Source organism: Crocodylus siamensis, chromosome 9, assembly GCF_052110815.1.
Source record: "Crocodylus siamensis isolate JL-2025a chromosome 9, ASM5211081v1, whole genome shotgun sequence".
NCBI lineage: Eukaryota > Metazoa > Chordata > Crocodylia > Crocodylidae > Crocodylus > Crocodylus siamensis.
The window spans coordinates 7760222-7778020 of record NC_143403.1 but is presented as its reverse complement, the minus strand read 5'-3'; the positions used below and the strand labels follow the sequence as shown (position 1 = coordinate 7778020).

At 43.8% G+C, this 17799-nt stretch overlaps 1 protein-coding gene across 1 annotated transcript in view; it reads right to left on the bottom strand.

Annotated features, from left to right (window-relative positions):
• Positions 1-2256: 2256 nt before the first annotated feature.
• LOC149857096 (polycystin-1-like protein 2) overlaps positions 2257-17799 on the bottom strand; it is a 51804-nt gene continuing 36261 nt past the window's right edge. The window contains 12 exon segments of the mRNA XM_090062501.1: positions 2257-2587; positions 3398-3529; positions 5464-5565; positions 7754-7964; positions 9008-9168; positions 9581-9708; positions 11171-11304; positions 12317-12644; positions 13476-13661; positions 14381-14521; positions 16006-16102; positions 16486-16717. Coding sequence (XP_089918627.1) covers positions 2465-2587; positions 3398-3529; positions 5464-5565; positions 7754-7964; positions 9008-9168; positions 9581-9708; positions 11171-11304; positions 12317-12644; positions 13476-13661; positions 14381-14521; positions 16006-16102; positions 16486-16717 — 1975 coding nt within the window. The 3' untranslated portion in view covers positions 2257-2464.

Sequence of the window (17799 nt, the reverse complement as noted above, 5' to 3'; positions counted from 1 at the left end):
GGGGCCGGAAGGGGCGGGGCCTGCGTCAGGAGGCGGGGCGAGGGGCGGCCGCCGGGAACGAGGGGGAGGGAGGAGCTCTCCGCATGCGCACAACTTCTCCTTCCTCTGTCCCTCCCCCCACCAACCGCCCAATCCTATTTATACGAGAATTAACCCTTGACTCAGCCATCATAATAGACACCTGTTTAAAAGGGGCGATCATTTTTGAGGCAGCTCAAATTCCTCTGAGGAAGGCTTGACTGATTTTTTTGGGGGGTATCCTGTCAGCCCTTCCTCATGCCGGCTAGCCTTGAAATAATGAAACACGTCAACATTGAGGACCTGGTCCTCACTGGGAGTTATAGTGGGCAATATATAGATATCGTACATTACGAGACTGATTTGCATTTTTTTTTTGCATATTCTTTCAGTGGACGTTGGTTTTTTAGCAAATACGGTCACTTTGAGCGTCCGGTACAACAATTTTGTATTTAAGATGTGGCAATGCTGCTGCACAGACCTCTTGGGGCCCCGGGGCCACACCAAAGTGTCTCCTCATGGCCCTGGGGCCACGCTGAGGCGTCCGGAGCAGGTGGCTTCTCCCCTGGATCAGCAGTGAACAAAAGATCACATAATTTGCCTCGGGAAGGAGGCATCAGCTCATAGCTGCAGAAATGTAGATACCCAGCAGGCTACTTTATAGACATTAGGGCTGGAAGGGACCTCAGGAGATCATCGAGGGGCAGGAAGAAATACTACTGTATTCAAATCCGATTAGTTAAGATAGTAGTTACTTAGTGTTAATGAAACATTTAATATCAATACTATAAAAGGAGAGATGCTTAGATTTTGCAGCCTGCAAACAGGGAGACTATCAACCAGGATGAGATGAGTCTGGCATTAAAAGCTCTGCTGCTTGCTTTATATATGGGAGGGAGCCTGGGACCCAACCAGGCACGTCGGGGCAGCCTCCAAGCGCTCTGGCGAGGAGCACGCAGGAGGCTGCAAGGGCAAGGAGCTCTGCTCCCTTAGGCCTGCACCTTGCATGCAAGGAGTCGCTGTATAACCCCAGCCCCAGTGCTGTGAATTTGGGGGCTGTGGACTTGCCCATGGCATTTGCTCCGTTCTTCCTTTCCAAGCAGCCTCTAAATTTTACGTGCACAACAGTGAAGAAGGAAGCGGGAAACCGCCAGGTTGGCTGTGCGAAGTGCCGCCTCACGTAGTTTACGTTTCTTTCCAAAAGCTGCATTTTCACCGGCCTCAAGAGCCTGGGGATTTGCCCACACACCCCATGGCTGTTGGGTGGAGAAGTCAGAGGGCAGTTACTTAGTTCCCACGAGTATACGTGAATATTTCAGGAGGGCGATTCAGGAATCTCTCAGGAACTTGCCTCTAGAAGTCAGTCACCCCACTTTTGACTAGACGGGGGCAATTGATGAGCAGGTGACACAGGCCAACTGTCTTTCTGAGGATGTGGCCTTTGTGCCTTGCTTGGAGCTTGAGATGTGTGCTTAAGTTGCAGCCATCGTAGCCCACCTCTGCTGTTATTCCCCCTTCTGCACTTCCGCAGTTTCTAGTTTGCAAATGAGCCCCAGCAGGACAAAGGTTGAGAACTACTGAACTAGATTATGCCTGCCAAAATCTGGGATTTTGGCTGTCAGTGGTTATCTATAACATCAGAAATGGGAGGGGTGCTTTGATTCTGTTGGATTTACCAGAAACTAAACAACTCTGGCTCAAGAAGAGTTAGTGGGGGAGATAGTGCTACTCAAGGAAGACAGTGAGCCAGCGTTGACCTACTGTCTAAGGCAGGGGTCAGCAATGTTTTTGGGCAGAGTGCCGAAAACATCTGTAACTCTGAGTTATAAGATGTTGGCATGCCAGGGACAGATGGCAGGGGAGCTGCGAGGCACCCAATGCTTGTCGTGGCAGGACAGCTGCAGCCCCTTTCCTGCCATCCGCCCTGAGTTGCACATGCCAAGCAAAGTGTCTTCACATGCCACGCTCTGGCACCTGTGCTAGGGGTTGCCTACCCCTAGTTTAGTGATTGTCAGACCATTAAATAATGATGGTGCCTGGCTTCCCCAGAAAAACAAAGACTTAGCTTGGTCTCAAATTGTAGTGGCTCTTGGGAAACAAACTTAGTACTCTGTCAGTAACTTAAGTTCAAAACACATCAGGAGTTTAGGTATTAGCCAAAATTTGCAATAAATGCTTAGCATTTATTAAGTATACACTGGTAGATTTACAGAAAACAAGGAAGTGTGCACTATTGGACACATTATTCTAAATTTACTGTTAGTTCTCTGGTACTATCATGTAACAACATCAAACAACACAAAATGTACTTGTACTTCTGTTTGTGCTACAGCTCTTCAAAAGGATAATACATGTAGGAGCCACAATATCTAAGTCCAACTGCAGCAACTATTGGTTAAAAGGAAAAGGAAGAGGTTTTGCATACAGCAATTGCTCAGTAACTTTGTCAGGTGCTGGCAAGTTCTTTCCGTTCCTCACTATCGGTTGTCTGCTCTTTTTTGCACTTAATCCCAAGGAAACTGAACAGTTTCATCAGCATTAGATCAACAATCTCTTCCTCTTCGGACGCCTAAAAATAATGACATAAATATAAAAATTCAGGATGGTAGTTATAGATGCATTATTAAATCATCAAATAAACAGGGTAAAATCCTGCCTATTAAAGCCAGCAGCAACTGATTTCAACTCGCCCAAGATTTTACTTGTGGAATCTAAACAATTAGTGCAGATGTGCTGTGCATGTTTCATAATTTCTAGTCAAGTCAGGCAAGGTCACATACATGCCCCTACATCAACAATGCTTATTAAGGGCTCTATACACAATACTGCAAAATCAAAGGGGATTTTCTAACTCAGTACCTACAGCTCCATATTTTTGGATGCAAATTATATTGCACATGATCAGATACCTACAGCTATAATTTTCAAAGAAGCTACAAGCCAGATTTTAAAAGGTCAAATCCTGACCCCACTGAAGTCAGCAGGACTCTGCCATTGATTGAAATAGAGCCAGGATTCCAAACTAAATGGATCTAGAGTATACGTGTTATAGAAATGATAAATACAAATAAGATTTGTGCAAAAAACCTAGGTATCTAGATTCTTTCTGTTTTGTGTATGTACATTGTCTGAGAGTGCATATATTCTTGATCATTAGGCTGAGGGGCTGGTTTTAATACAAACACTCCTGTGAACATAAATGAGCAGTGAGCTTTAGCAAAACCCAAAATGTTCATAACTGGAATAGGCAATGATCTTAATAGGACTGTGTGTTTATGCGCCTCCTAGCACAATGGGACAGCCCAATCCTGACCGGGGTCTCCAGATGCTTCCATAATATAAACATTAATGAATAATAAAACAATTTAGATGAACACACCTGATAATATTTCTGTTCTTCGCTAAAAGCAACCAATATAACTGAAATGAACAGGTTCAGCACCACAAATGTCATAAAAATAATGCAGGATCCAATTAAGAAGGAGCCCAAAACTGGATTATAGTCCAAGACCTAGAAAATAAATGGAACAAGGCATTAATGTTTTTTTATTAAAGCAGAAAAATGTTACACTTTGGAACAATCTAATACACTGAAACTATAGCCTGCCTATATAGTACGCAATATGTTTCCTTTCTCCCAAATGATTTTTGTACCTTGCTTGACTGCAGTTTAGGTGGATAGAGCATTTTTTTTCAAATATGTGATATATTCAAACACTTTGTAGGCAATACTCTATGTTTTTAACGTTTGTGTGCGAGCTAACTATTAAGGTGTTGCCTTGACAGATTTAGACACTGAATAATCTATTTATTTGTAGAAGAAAACAGTGCAAGCAGCAAAAGCTTTGCCATGTTTACTAATGGGATTCATGCTCCCAATACTTTAGTTAGATTTCTCACAGTAGCAAATACAATGCGTGGCAGGATCCATTTTGCAGTTTTAAATTCTAAGTGTTCATTGATTGACAAATGTTTAATTCAGGGACAGTATATCTGACTTGTGTAAGACAGGCACAAGATAACAGTGTCAGAACCACAGGATTATGGGCACTGGCATTACACAGCAGTCTTAAAGTTGTAATATGACTATGGAGTCATCTTAATTATTAAATGAAGAGAAACCTATAAAACAATCAAAGAATACTAAGAAGAATTCATTTAATCCACAAAATAACTGCCTAAAGAATATTTTAATACTTGAAAAAATTTCTTGAGAGGTCAAAGGGTTCGAAAACATTATTAGGAGACTAAACATTATGTTTGCTCCTTTTTGTGAAGGGCAGAAGATCTCTATGTAGAACTTCCCCAAGAAGCTGGTCAGGTTTTGTTTCATGAGGGCATGTAGGAGAGTAACAACTACCTCCACAACTACCTCCACTGTTATTTAAACAAATCTTTCAATAATTTTGCATTGGCTACCAGACAAGATAACTATTTAAAACCTGAGTGCATTTTCCAAAGAAAGGTGTAGGAGAAATTCAGTGTGGAATGAGGTATATATGAGGTTCGTTTTTTGTGTCTTGATGAGATTGGCTTCCATATATAAAGTAGGCAGAAGAGCCTTTAATGCCAGACGCATCTAATAGTGATTGATAGTCTCCCTGTTGTCAGACTGAGAACTCTAAGCAGTTCTCCTTTTATAGTATGAACATTAAATGTTTCATTAACATTAAGTAAGTACTGTCTTAACTAATGAGATTGTAATTCAGTAGTAGCCTGCTGGGTATCTACATTTCTGCAGTTAAGAGTTGATGCCTCCTTTTTGGGCAAATTAAGGGATCGCTTGTTCATAAGAACAACACTGCTGCTGCAGTTTCTACAGGACGTTAGCTAAATATGGCATCCATTTATTCACTAAAAAATCCCAAGTCCTGCCCTATTGATTCTATCAGTTTGTGCAATATTTTACTGAATAGATGTATTCTTACTGATACATCCCTGCCTTCCCTCCTCGAATCTTCACTGTCATCTTGTTTCCCCCCTTCTTAAGTCATGGTGAAATCATCTGTAATATCCATAGAGCAAAGATCAATCAAACAGTGAGGACAGAAATAATGAATAAACCTGGGCGCTGACTGTAGAATTCTGACCTTTCTGCTTTATCTCTTGGAACCTCTTCTTTTTTTTTTTCTCTCATCTCATTTTCTGTATCTAAAATAGTTCATTTTGACCAAAAGCTAAAGGCTGCTCTTTATGGCCTTCCATCTCCCATTCAGTTCAGCGGAGAAAAGTGGGACTGAGCTTGGGTCTTAAGTACAGAACAACTAGGTTTTTCACTGATTCTGTCTGAAATTACTAGCAACTTCAGCTGTAAACTCCCTGGGGCAAGAACCACCTCTTTTTGTGTTTGGAGAATGCTCAGCACAGTAAGGTCTTGTTCCATGACTAAGAACTTGAGATGCTCAATAGCACAAATAATAAGGCTCTGACAGTCAGAGAGGATACCTCCTCATAGTTGAAGATTCCCAGCTGAAGGCTGACCATTGTCTCTGCTGAATCGAAGAGGGTTTTGTAAGAGTGCAGCTTCCAACCAAATATCAGATTAGTCTGTAGGGGAAAGAACACAGACCTTTATTCTTATCGTGAGGTTTTATTGCTAACTTAAGTTAATACTGCGTATAGTCAGAGAAAGCTCTCTTGGTCTAATATTAAAGTTACATGGCCCAGGCAAGAACCTCTGGCCTGTCGGTTACATCTCCATCCTAACTGCTGCTTGGGTCCTGATATATATTGCCCATTGATCAGCCTGCATAACAAATTATCTTCATATTCAATTCCTGCCTTTCTCAGGGATGATAATAGGAGTTCTTTGCGTAGAAGCAAAGAGAACAAAGTAAAGAGGCTTTTGTGCTTGGTTCAATAGCATAGAAGCAAGCAGTAGATGGCCTAAATAAGAACCTGATTTTTTGTGATAATCTACGCACTTGCAGATCCAAATAATTTTAGCTGTTATTTGTGGACTCAGTGGGTTTGTCTACACATTAATACACTGTAATTATAGCGCATTAAGTTTAGTACAGGTCATTACAGGCAGGGCCATCCCTGCGGGGGGCGATTTGGGTCAAGTGCCCCAGACCCTGCACTTTGGGGGGCCCCGTGGAGCCGGGCAGAATGGTATGGTGACTCCGCACTGCCGCTGGCTTCATGTCTGGCCGCTCACCATCCGCCCCCCCCACTGCCAAATCTGCCACCAGCTTCCTTGCACCCGGGGGCAGGGCCCCATACAGGCTGATATGCCCCGGGACCCGCACTCTGCTCGGGTTGTCTCTGATTACTGGTACTAAACTTAATGTACCATAATTGGCGCTACTGTGTATTTAGCATAAATTAATGTTTTTTTGTGATGCTACTGCACATTAGACTAAATCTACTGCACATCAGCACATTAGCATGGGCTGTGCCCGCTGTGCTACTGTGCAGTAGAATTAGTCTTCTGTGCAGTAAGCATCTCATGTAGATGCACCAGTAAGTGCTACTTAATATCATAGGGACAATGCTTCTCAACTATTCTGTAAACTCTGTACATGAGCTGCTTTACTGGCCATTGAAATGCAGCTGCCTCTGGCGTATTTAATGGTGCATGGCAATGCTACAGAAGAAGTGAAAGATAATGAATGTTGATTGCTCTTCTGTTTGTTTATTTGTACACTTCTCCATGTTGCTAATCTCCACAGTATGTAAGCAATTCATACACACTATTGAACAGTGATTGCAAGCTCTTAGAGGCAGGGACTATGTTTTCTTCTGTGTCTGTACAGCACCAAGTTCATTTTACATGCTATTGCACTATAATCAGGATGCAATGATGTAACAAGCTGCAGTGTTAAAAGATTATTTTTTATATTGCAGTAGCATCCAGATTCCATCAGGGTCAGTTGTGCTAGGCTCTGTACAAACACTTAAAAGATTTCTAGAAAGTCCCTGATTAGAGAGTTGGCAGAGACAAGAAGAGGAAGTGTTATCATCTCCATTCTTTAGAGGGGGGAGTGAGCTACAGAGAATAACTGACTTGTCAATGACCGCACAGGAAATCTTCTCCCAAATCCCATCTCTTTAATCAGGAGATCACCCTATTGTCCAAGATCAGAATTATCTCTTCTTTAGGGGAAATACTAGTAGCAGAACCTTTTTACTAGGACAGCAACTGAAAGCAGACATGTGCAACAGCCTGCTCTCCTCTACCTGAAAACATGTGCATAGAGTTTCAGCCACAGCAGTAAGTACACCAATTAGTTATATTAATCTGATTGAATAACCAGGTATATTTCCGTGCCTACTGGCACAGGGAGAGAGAATTCAGTGATAAACAGAACCTCCCTCTCCCCATCCCCAACATTTTCCATTCAGTTATTTCATGTGTTTCAGCCACTGTCCCTGTTTGATTAGTCTGTTAGATCATTGCCCACTAAACATTTTCCTGCCCTTTGCTCTCTGGCACACTGGAATCTTGCAGAGAAAAATCTGCATCTTTTATCACATGCTTTGTTTGTGAAGCTTCATTTCAATTTGCAGAGAGCAGACAAGCCCAGAATTATACTTGCCAATCCTCTGATGGAAAATGGGACTTCCAGCAACATTTTGAAGCTGTCAAGCTGCTTAGCCAAGATTTAAGAGGACAACTGCATTCCATTTCACCTTTCAAAGCTGCATTGCTCACATGATTCAGTAATTATTCATTTGATCTGCAAGCAGGTGACTGCAGACCCAAAACATCAGAAACCACAAAACCACTCACAGCGATAGAGTAAGCCAGGAACATGATTGCAATAACTGTGATGAATCCAGAGATGTCACCCCATGCCCTCTTCAGGGTAGAAGTGATCATGTTGAGTTTAGGGTTGAGCCTCAGGAGATGCCACAATTTCACTGTAGACAGAAGTACTAGGAAAGCAATCAGGTAGCCAAGCACTGCATCAGCTGTGGCAGTTTCATTGAAACTTACACACCTATGAGAAAAGAAGATTCAAAAACAGTATGTGAAAATCCTCCAGAGCAGCTCTCTGCAAACTGGTCACTACAAATGCTAGCAGGGCTTTGCTGCTGGGTCAGCATGGACTCTCACTTGAGTGTTGTCCTTATCTCCTCTCTCTCTCTCTCTCTCTCTCTCTCTCTCTCTCGTGAATGGTGCTTTCCCCACAAACTGGGTGGCCTGACAGAATGCAGGCTGAAGCCCACATGTTGCTAATATTCAAACAGCCAGTTCTTCCTCTGCAAACCCTAAGAGAATGGGCCCTGAATGCTAATGTTTGGAGCTCTCTATTGGATATTGTAACAGAGTATACTAACAAGGAAAGGGTTATCCATCTTACTCTGGCTGCTGGGCCAGAGCATATTTCCCTGTCATGTGTGAGGGAATTAGAGCCAGGCCAGCTGTGCAAAATTCACTAATTCCCTGCAGATTCCATAAGAAGAACATGCTGCAGGGGTGCTGGGTGCTAAGTCAGTGATAAGAAAGGGAGTGATTCCTAGGCTGAGTGCTGTGGTAGAAAGGGGTTACGTTTATTCCTGGCTGACATGAAATAGGTCACACATACCTCAGTTTTGCTATTTTGTTTTTGGCCCTTCATAGGGTAGTATTTTATTTACACTTATTGCTTTGCTACGTGACAGAGCCTGCCAAAAAGGTGCTTAAAATTTGTGTAGGCCTTCAAGATCCTTTTCCATTCTGCTTAGATTTGTGTGTGCTCCTTGTCTCTTTGTTGTCTAGAAAGAACACTGTATAGTATTGCCATGGACTCTGAAACAGCTGTCATCTGTAAGAGAGGCATTTACTCTGCAGTAGGATGCAGATAGCATGTGCACCAGCAAGCAGTCTGGTTTGGAGAAGATGGGTAGATTTAATTGCTGACATGTGCCCAAATCCTTACTCAATTCACAAGCTAAAATGCTGCTACCTCTGAGGAGTGCCTCTCTTTGGCAGTGGTGGCACTGAAGGGGAAAAAAGATAAACTGGCTAAAGCAAAGTAAGTCAGGGTCATGAAACATTTACTCATCCTTGTGCTCTTGATAGTAAATGATGTCTCGTGCCCCAAGGATTGTCCGGTTCACAAACACTGATAGAGCGCTCCAGCTAATCAATATAATGGCCAGCTCTAGCAGGTTCCACTTGCTGTGGAAATACCTCCATTTCAGAGCCCTCATGAGCTTTCCCTGTGAAAGAAGAAGTTTCAGTTGTAACAGCCTTTGGCAAGAATCAGCATGTGACCATGTAAAGTGATCAGGGCAAATAAATGTACCACTGCACCATTCTTTCAATAGAGACTAGTCCCTTCCTTTCTGAAAGGGTGTGTTGCCTTAGCTTACCCACTTCTTCTGAAGCCGGATAGAGTTCACCCCCTCACCTGGGACTGAGAATTGCTTCTCTGCAAGAGGCAACTATTTTGTAGTTACCTTCTTCACAGCAGGTTCCCCAGTCTTTTATTTAATAAAGAGAGAACTTCTGATTTAGCCCTCATACTGACATGAGTCAGGAGCAACACATCTGAAGTCACTTGACTTGCACTGGCTTAAAACCTTTGTAGTGAAATCAGAATTGGGGCACAAGAGACTTGCTGGGTCTTACCTGTATTACCATGTAGTAAACAACAAATAGGAAATAAATAACTTCTGCTGCAACAACAAATATGTGTAGGCCATCTGTGTATGGATACAGCCGGATGCTTTGGAGCTCTGCATGTGTGAAGAATGCCCCTGGAAAACAAAGCCAAGTTCAGTCTCATGCTCTTTGGAGCATTTCTTTTCTGCTTCTCATCAGAAACGGACTTTTCCAGTATCATATGTGAGAGTATTCAGGGATGGGACAAAATGTTCATACCCAGACCACAATTACATTTGGTATAAAGCTAAATCCAGACTAGGTTTGGATTTGATTGGGATGATCCTCTGAAGGGCAGGAATCTTTCACAGTCAGCTCCTATACTGAGATTATTACCATCTTGGATAGTATAATTTCAGCAGATCCATGTCTAAACTGAACTAAAATTCAAACTCCTAGGCTAGGGACAGAAGGTACACATAAACCAGGATAAATGATCAAAAACCAGTTGAGACCTGTAACACAACAGATGTTCAGGGTAAATAAACTGCCTTCAAAATGGCTGAAACCAGTTTAAGACAAACTGAATGATTGTAGCATCAGATTTAACAGATTTAGGTTAAATCAGTTTATTGAATTTTGGTCCCAGATCTCCTCCAGATTCAAGTTAACTCACAGTCCCCTAGAATCCCAGGATGCTTTGTGTCTCCTGGCAAACCCTTCCCATCCCCTTTACAGGGTGGGCAGTCTAGCCTTGGCCCAAGCTGTCTGCTCCAGCCCAGCAGGGAGGTGTGCCTTAGCACCCTCTGGCTTCTAGCCTGAGCTAGTGCAGGCAAGTGGCTGTATTTCCATAATAAAAAATAAAACGTTTGTTCACTTGCTTACTGGGTCAATCTGTGCAGCTTAGACTAAACTGTGAAGACTGAATCAGTTCAGCCTCGGGCTTTTTGACTGTCTATAATTAGCCTTAGAGCAGAAGACTGGGGGATTCATTTCAGAATCTCATCCTGAAATCAGTTATGAGTTTCTGGTCTACCCCACTTTCAGCAGGCTATAGTAATGGGATTGAAATGATGTTGGACACTGTTCAAAGAAAACTTTTCCCTATTTTATGCAAACAAGGATCCCAACTTTTTGCTTAGCTGTGTTGTGTACTAGAGCCTTTTTTGACTCTCATGTATAAGGACTTCATGCCATGTGCTACTAATCTTCCAGAATCAGCATTGCGAGGTGCAAAACATAAATTCTGTCATATGCCCATTCTGTTCAATACTGAATTAAGTAGCTGTACATAGGGGCTACTATTAAGAAGAACATAATTCTTGCTTTGTAAAGCTCAAAACAACTACATTTCAGCAAAGCACCTTCTTTAGAAGAAAACCAGTACAACATGCTTTGTTTGTATTACTTTGGAAGCCAGTGTGCTGTATAGCTATACAGGTAGATACAGGCCTATTCCCCAAAGTATTTATAATCACTCAGCATTATAACTCTCCTACTATTAACTTTAAATGGAACTGTGTTAAGCTACTGCTGGGTTCTTTTGAAAACCCCACATTGCTTGTCATCTTTTGCTGGCAGGAGCCAGAAGTGCTGGGATTGAGAACGGGCTCTCACCTAAAGCATTAGTTTCAAACATCAAGCTAATAATGCAGAACAGGTTCACATTGGCATTGTAGACTGTAAATTCAATAAAAACTGCTCTCGTAAAGGTATCCAGCCAGATGTTGCTGAAGAGGTACTGGAGAATTCTGTCAAAGAGAGCACAAGAGAAGGAGGGGTGGTCAGCGGGCAAATATCTTTTAATGCTGATGAGATGTGTGCACTACAAATATGGTAGAAGTGTTTGGAAGCCATGTGCAGAAAACACAGACATGAGATGGGGACTTTCAAGGGATGCTTGGTTCATAGATCCAGGGAGTGAGAAAGGGAAGAATATGTGTTAGTCTCTAGACTACACCATACAATTTGGTGAGGGCAAAATGAGGTGCTTTTTGTGGCCTCTGAAGCCTATCTGCCTGTGGAAGCCAAGATACTACCTGAAGTGTTTATCCAGCCTTACGTAACAAAACCTAGGTCCTGTGTAGAGAACTCCAGCAATGTATAACATATCTATAGGCACAGAGCTGGCCTGGGTTCTGTCATTGCAGGGCATAATTTCCTATTCTTTTATAGTCAGGTTTCTTATCTGCTACATTTTGGGTCTCTTAAAGCCTCCCTTTTCTGTTACTTCACTCCTGGAAGCAGTCTCTGTTGTTCACAGACACAGTTGAGGACTGCCAATAGTGGACATTTCACTCCTCTTCCATCTGAAAGTGATATAACAACTGTCCTACAAATATCTGAAGAGTGTAAACACTAAGGAAGGAAATGAAATCTTAGACTTGACCAAAACAGTCCTTAATGAGGAGGGTATTTCCCAACATTGCATCCTATTAAACTGGAGAACAGTATGGCAAGGGAAGAGGCAGAAAACCCACTGCATTAGACATTGACAACTAAACTAAACACAACACTGTAATGTGCCCTAGAGGGAATAACATTACACCGACTGGGAGGAAGTTCTTTCCCATCTTTTAATTTTTATGATTTTGTCATACTTGCTTGTGTAACTCTGGAATCCAGGTGAGGGCTGGATTAGTTCCATTTTACAAAATCAGTTTATAAGGCTGGACTGGATTCTGGTTAATAGTAATATCAAATAAGAGGATAATAATTGCAAATGTGAATAAAGCTGAAACTCAAGCACAATAAAAGAGCTACCTGGTTGCATTCTTAAGGTCGGTGCCCAAGTGAACCACATATCCACCTCCCCTGTAGATGGCAAGCTTGCCCCAGATGGGATGGCCTCTCAGTTTGGACTGGCTCTGATACTGCCATGCAGAGCTGAAGTCAGAGGAGTTATCAAAGGCTGAGACATTCCAGCGTTCTCCATAGTCTGATGTATCTTCTGTCTGGAGAGAGTAAGGAGCGTGGCATTCTTGGACTGAATGCTGCAGCTTGGGAGCAATGGGACAGGTGTCCCCCTTCACTCTAACTTGTCGGATCCGGGCACTACCCACCAACTTGGAGTTGCCATCCGTAATGAACCCTAAGAATAGTAAAGCAAAGAATTGGTGTTAATGATATAAGCAATTCACCAAACGTTTACTACAGGTCTTATGAGTTCCACTCCTGTGTTCCATCCACCGGGTCACAGTAGGACAACTCTGTGAGCTTCAACATCCCAGAGAGATTCCTGAGCATATGCTGGAAAATTGTCCAAATTTGTTTTGAGCATATGCCCAGGGGGAGAACAAGGGGATGCTGCAAAGCTCACTTTCCCTCTGTAGGCCAGGGTGTGAGCTCAGATCACCTGGAGGCAGAGCTGCTTAGTAACACTAAGTCCTGGTGCCACCTGGCTAGCCTGCACTGTTCTGATGAGAGATGGTACTTGTGTCAAAACTACCAGGGATGTATCTTAGTACAGAACTGGATACTGATGATGTGGTATTAAAATAAGTTGCTGAACTTGGGCACTACATTTAAGAAGGTAGTTAATATATCACACCAAATTTAACCTGGGGTCAGTCCACTGTCTTCAGAAATTAATTCAGCCCATGTTGTATTACTGCTTGGTATGTATTGCTACAATTATACCCATTCATATATTTAGATACCAGTCAGCCACTGAGGTCAATGCAGATTCTTTCACTGGTTTCCAAAGGAGCAAGACTGAACCTAAGACATGAGCTATGGATGATTCTTGCTCTAAGGATGACATCAGTTTATATAAACCACCAGGACTGGGATATCTAAAGTCACCCCAAACTTATGCACCCCATCAGCTCAATATACATGGAAATCTGTGGAGAGAGTCTTTGCAAATTAGAGCCAGGAATGCTAACTCAAAACAATGTGCAATCAAATCAGATCTTTGTACCTTGATATGAACCATACAAATTGTTGACTAAGATAGTTCTCGCCCATGTGAAGAAGTCCTGGTAGCTGTAGACATCCCGAAACCCATCTGTAAAGCTGTTCTCAATGTGCTTGTTCAAGTAGTAGGAACTGGGATCCCTCTGTCCATAGGCAACCAACAACAGCATCCATAGAAATCCCAAGTAAGCTGGAAAGAGCAACACAGGGAAGTCAGAACTCCTCCTTCCTCCCCAGTAAAGGCGGATGTAACAGTTACTACTATTAGCACTGTTAGGCTAAAAACATGCCTGGCAAGATTCCTCCCTCTGGGTTACCTGCTCAGTGCAAATGCTTTTACATAGGCAGACCCAGGCTGCTGTGTGTTCCCCACATCATATTTGGGCACCAGTTTGAATCTGGTGTAAATTAAAAAAGAATGGGCAAGCTGGTTGGATACCAGCAATTACTCAGGTTGTAAGTGGGACTGGGGCAGATTCTTGCCACGCAAGACTAAGCCAAGGGCATTAGCTATGGATGATTCGAGGAAGAACCCTCAGCTGCTCTTTTGATTCCACCCTCTTCCCACAAGTAAATTTGTATGCCCCCCCTCCCCTCCACACACACACTATTGTGGTCTGTTTCTTTAAAATTCATGCAAGCCTCATTCTCCCCATGCTCCTAACCCAGCTTGGCGACTCCTGTGTCTCCAGCTAGCTCCCTCATCTCCTTTTTCCCTGTCAGCTCCACGCTCAGCGATCACACCATTTATGGCCTGTCTATCCACTATAATGCCTGAGTAAAGATGAAGCTCCACCTCCCTGCTCCTACCCTAGGGGTCCAGCGGGACAATATTAGCAGTGATTTAAAAATACATGAAAGAGCTATGTCAGTAAAAGCAAGTAGCTCCTGTGCAGGCAGATGGCAGACCCAGTATCTCTCTGATTAAGGCAAAGGCTTTCTGCTCCTTGATGTGATTCCTCTTCATTTTCTCAATGTCTGTCATGGGAGGGGGATGGTAGATGTTGCTTCTGCTGTCCCTTCGGGCTCCAAACAGAGGATTTGAGTCACCTGTGTGCCAGAGCAAAGGAAACCAGAGCATCAGCAGCTCCTCTCAGCCCCGCTTTTCACTTCTAAGAGATCCCCCTGGGTTCAAGAAAGCTTTTTCAAGTTGTGCCGGTGTTTCCCTTATCTGAGGGAAATGAAGCAGACATACCAGGGGCAGGGAGGGAGGGAAGGAGGTACAGATTATATCAAGGGGCGGGGGAGCAACTGCATGCAGCACTACAGGCTGATGCTGCAACCTGACAGCCCAGTTGTTTCTTTCCAGTTCCCACAGCCCTCAGCCCTGCCACGACAAATGGTGCCCCAGACCCTGAGACCTACAACCCCCGTCAGTATGAATCCTTCCAGTGAGAGGGGGAGGAATCAAAGCTACAATCCAGGGGAGGGAGAAAAGTCAGAAAAAAAATAAATAAATAAAACTGAGGAGGAGGAAAAGAATTAAGAAAAAATAGGCAGAAAAGGAAGAGATGACAGGAAGAGACAAAGAGGTGGGAGGAGAGGGGGGAAAGACAGATTTCAGCAATAACTGCCCCCATCAACTAACTCACCCCCGGGGGGCCTGTGGGGCTTCCCCTGTTGTGGGGAGAGTCAGGGTACCCTGTCAGTCTAGCAAGTGAAGCATTACCAGCAGGATCAGGAGCAACCTATTGCCACACAGGCCATTACTGCCACTGTGTGCATGCCTTCAGTACCTGTGCTCTCTGCCCTCCCTCCACAGCCCCAGCACGCACGCACGCCCTGCACTCCTCCTTGGCAGTAAATAATAAAGACACACGGGGCAGATTCTTGGCATGTGTCGATTACCGCAGTGCCACTGTAGCTAATGAAACCATTACACCCGCTGGGGAATCCGCCTTGTGGCTGGATCCTGGACACCCCCACACAGCGATACCCACAATCATGCAGGGATAACTGAGCCTAGCAGAGAGGCTGTGCATCCAGAAGTGGAAAATAACAGAAACTTACCCACTAGCTAGGACTGGAACAGGACAGGGGGTGTTAGCTCAGACAGGCTACCAACAGCAAGGATCATGAATGATTAAACACTTGTGGTAGTGTGAAGGGAAAGAACAGCTCAGATGAAAAGAAAGATAAAAACAGATGCCAGGACACTGGGGAAAGGCCTGCCCATGGCAGGGGTGGGGTTGCCAATGCAGGCAGCAGGATCTGTACTTCAGAAAGTAACAGGGAAGCCTGACTGACATCCAGCCCAGCACCGAAACCCAACGTGCCAAATACCCTTCCTGAGACTGTTGGTGCAGTACCCACTGCACAAAGGGAAAACTGTTTCTGCCCCCTTACTTCCCAGTTGGCTGACAACTCACTGACTCCTTAGGCATAGGTTTAAAGATGATGTATAGTCTACCCTGCCCAGGTACTGTGCTGGCCTGTGGGTCAGGCCTCTGCCCCTGAATAAAGCACTTCAAAGTCCCAGTTGACTCCATATTCGTCAATCAGTTCCCCTTGCATCTGATACCTGACACAGTTACCTGGAGCAGACAGTGATCCATCAATGGCCGTGTTCTCTTCATCTTCCTGTTCCATCTTCTTCAGAACCAGAGCAAAGAAAGCAGCAAATCCTAGCACCTGGGGAGACAATAGTTAGGCGTTCAAGGCCTGCTCATTCTTCATGAAGTCCTGACCTCCTGCTTCTCTTGCCAACTTACTTGCTTTGCCCTTCCCTTTTACTTGTTTCCTTCCCCACCCAGAACTTCCATTAGCTCCGGGGCTATCAAAATAAGACAAAGCAGACTAGGGTGGAATAAGGGAACTTGACTCCTGACAGTAAAGAGGTACAACATTGGAACTCAGTTGTAATTCAGACCCTGTCTTCAGGGAAGGATCTTGTGATTCAAGAGCCTGGCTCTGTAGCCCTGCATGTAAAACTCCCACCTGTAGCAATGCCAGTGACACATGCGAAAGAACCGCAGGATGAAGCACTCCTTAGCTACTGTTTATAGTGACCTTACTTTTAAGGGCTGGGTGATGAAAAGGCTCTCAAAGAAGGAGATGGCCATGGAGATCAGCCACTTGATTGAGTTCTCCTTGCCATAATGCAGCCCATAGAGCATGGTGAAGAAACCAGACACTCCGCTGGTGGCAGCTATAAGGAACCAGCCTATGAAAACAAACCACCATGGCAGCCCTTTGGAAGAGGAAACTTTCTTGCCATCTCCAGAGAAACTTGGAGTAGGGGAACACCTAGAGAGTCAACCAACAGGCAGAATGTCACTTCTGCAGTGAGAGAAAACACAGATCACAAAACCAGCTAGTTCCTGATTTAGCAAGGGCAAGAGATACCTGACAGGAAAGTCAGATTAAAAAAAACAACAAAAAACTATTAACTTCAAGTCATAGAACAAAGCAACTCACATATGGATAGTGAAATATAGTTTCATAGTAGGTAGGGTCAGAAGGGACCTGAGCAGATCATCAAGTCCGACCCCCTCCCATGGCAGGAAAGAGTACTGGGGTCAAACAACCCTGGCAAGGTGTTCATCCAGCCTCCTCTTAAAGACCCGCAGGGTAGGAGCCAGCACCACTTCTCTTGGAAGTTGATTCCAGATCCTAGCCGCCCTGACTGTGAAGTCGTGCCTCCTGATGTCTAATCTGAATTTACCCTCTGCCAGCTTGTGACCGTTATTCCTGGTCACTCCTGGCAGTGCTCGGGGAACAGGGACTCCCCCAATGCCTGCTGATCCCCCCCGACTAGTTTGTAACAGGCCACTAGACCGCCCCCCTTCAGCCTTCTCTTGTGGATGCTGAATAGGTTCAGGTCCTGTAGCCTCTCCCTGATCATGTGAGTGGCTCTCCTCTAGACCCTCTCCATGTTGTCCACATCCATCTTGAATATGTAAGAACACATATCATTGGCATAGAGATATGGACCAGCTAAACTCAAAAGCTAATTTTATAGCTTTATTACTTCTTATGCTCATGAATGACAGAATTTCTAATAGGAAGGCTGAGCAGCTGGCTCATACCAACACTTGGGCTTTGTATACTCGGGTGCCCATGTACAAATGAGCTCAGAGCCAAAGAGAAAGTCTTGTTATATTTTCTAATATTCCCTACTTAAGTTATCAGGTGGTTCTGACCTATTTCTGTCTCTTGTTTTCTAATAGCTTTCCATACATTCATTGGTTTAAAGACCCTTGAGCACTTTGGAGCACAGAATTTATTCTCAGTGTGTTTCATTATCACGCTACCTTATCGTACCATTTCGCTTTGAAAGCATAAATGTATGAAGAAATGATCAAGAGCTATGATTTATCACTGCTTCT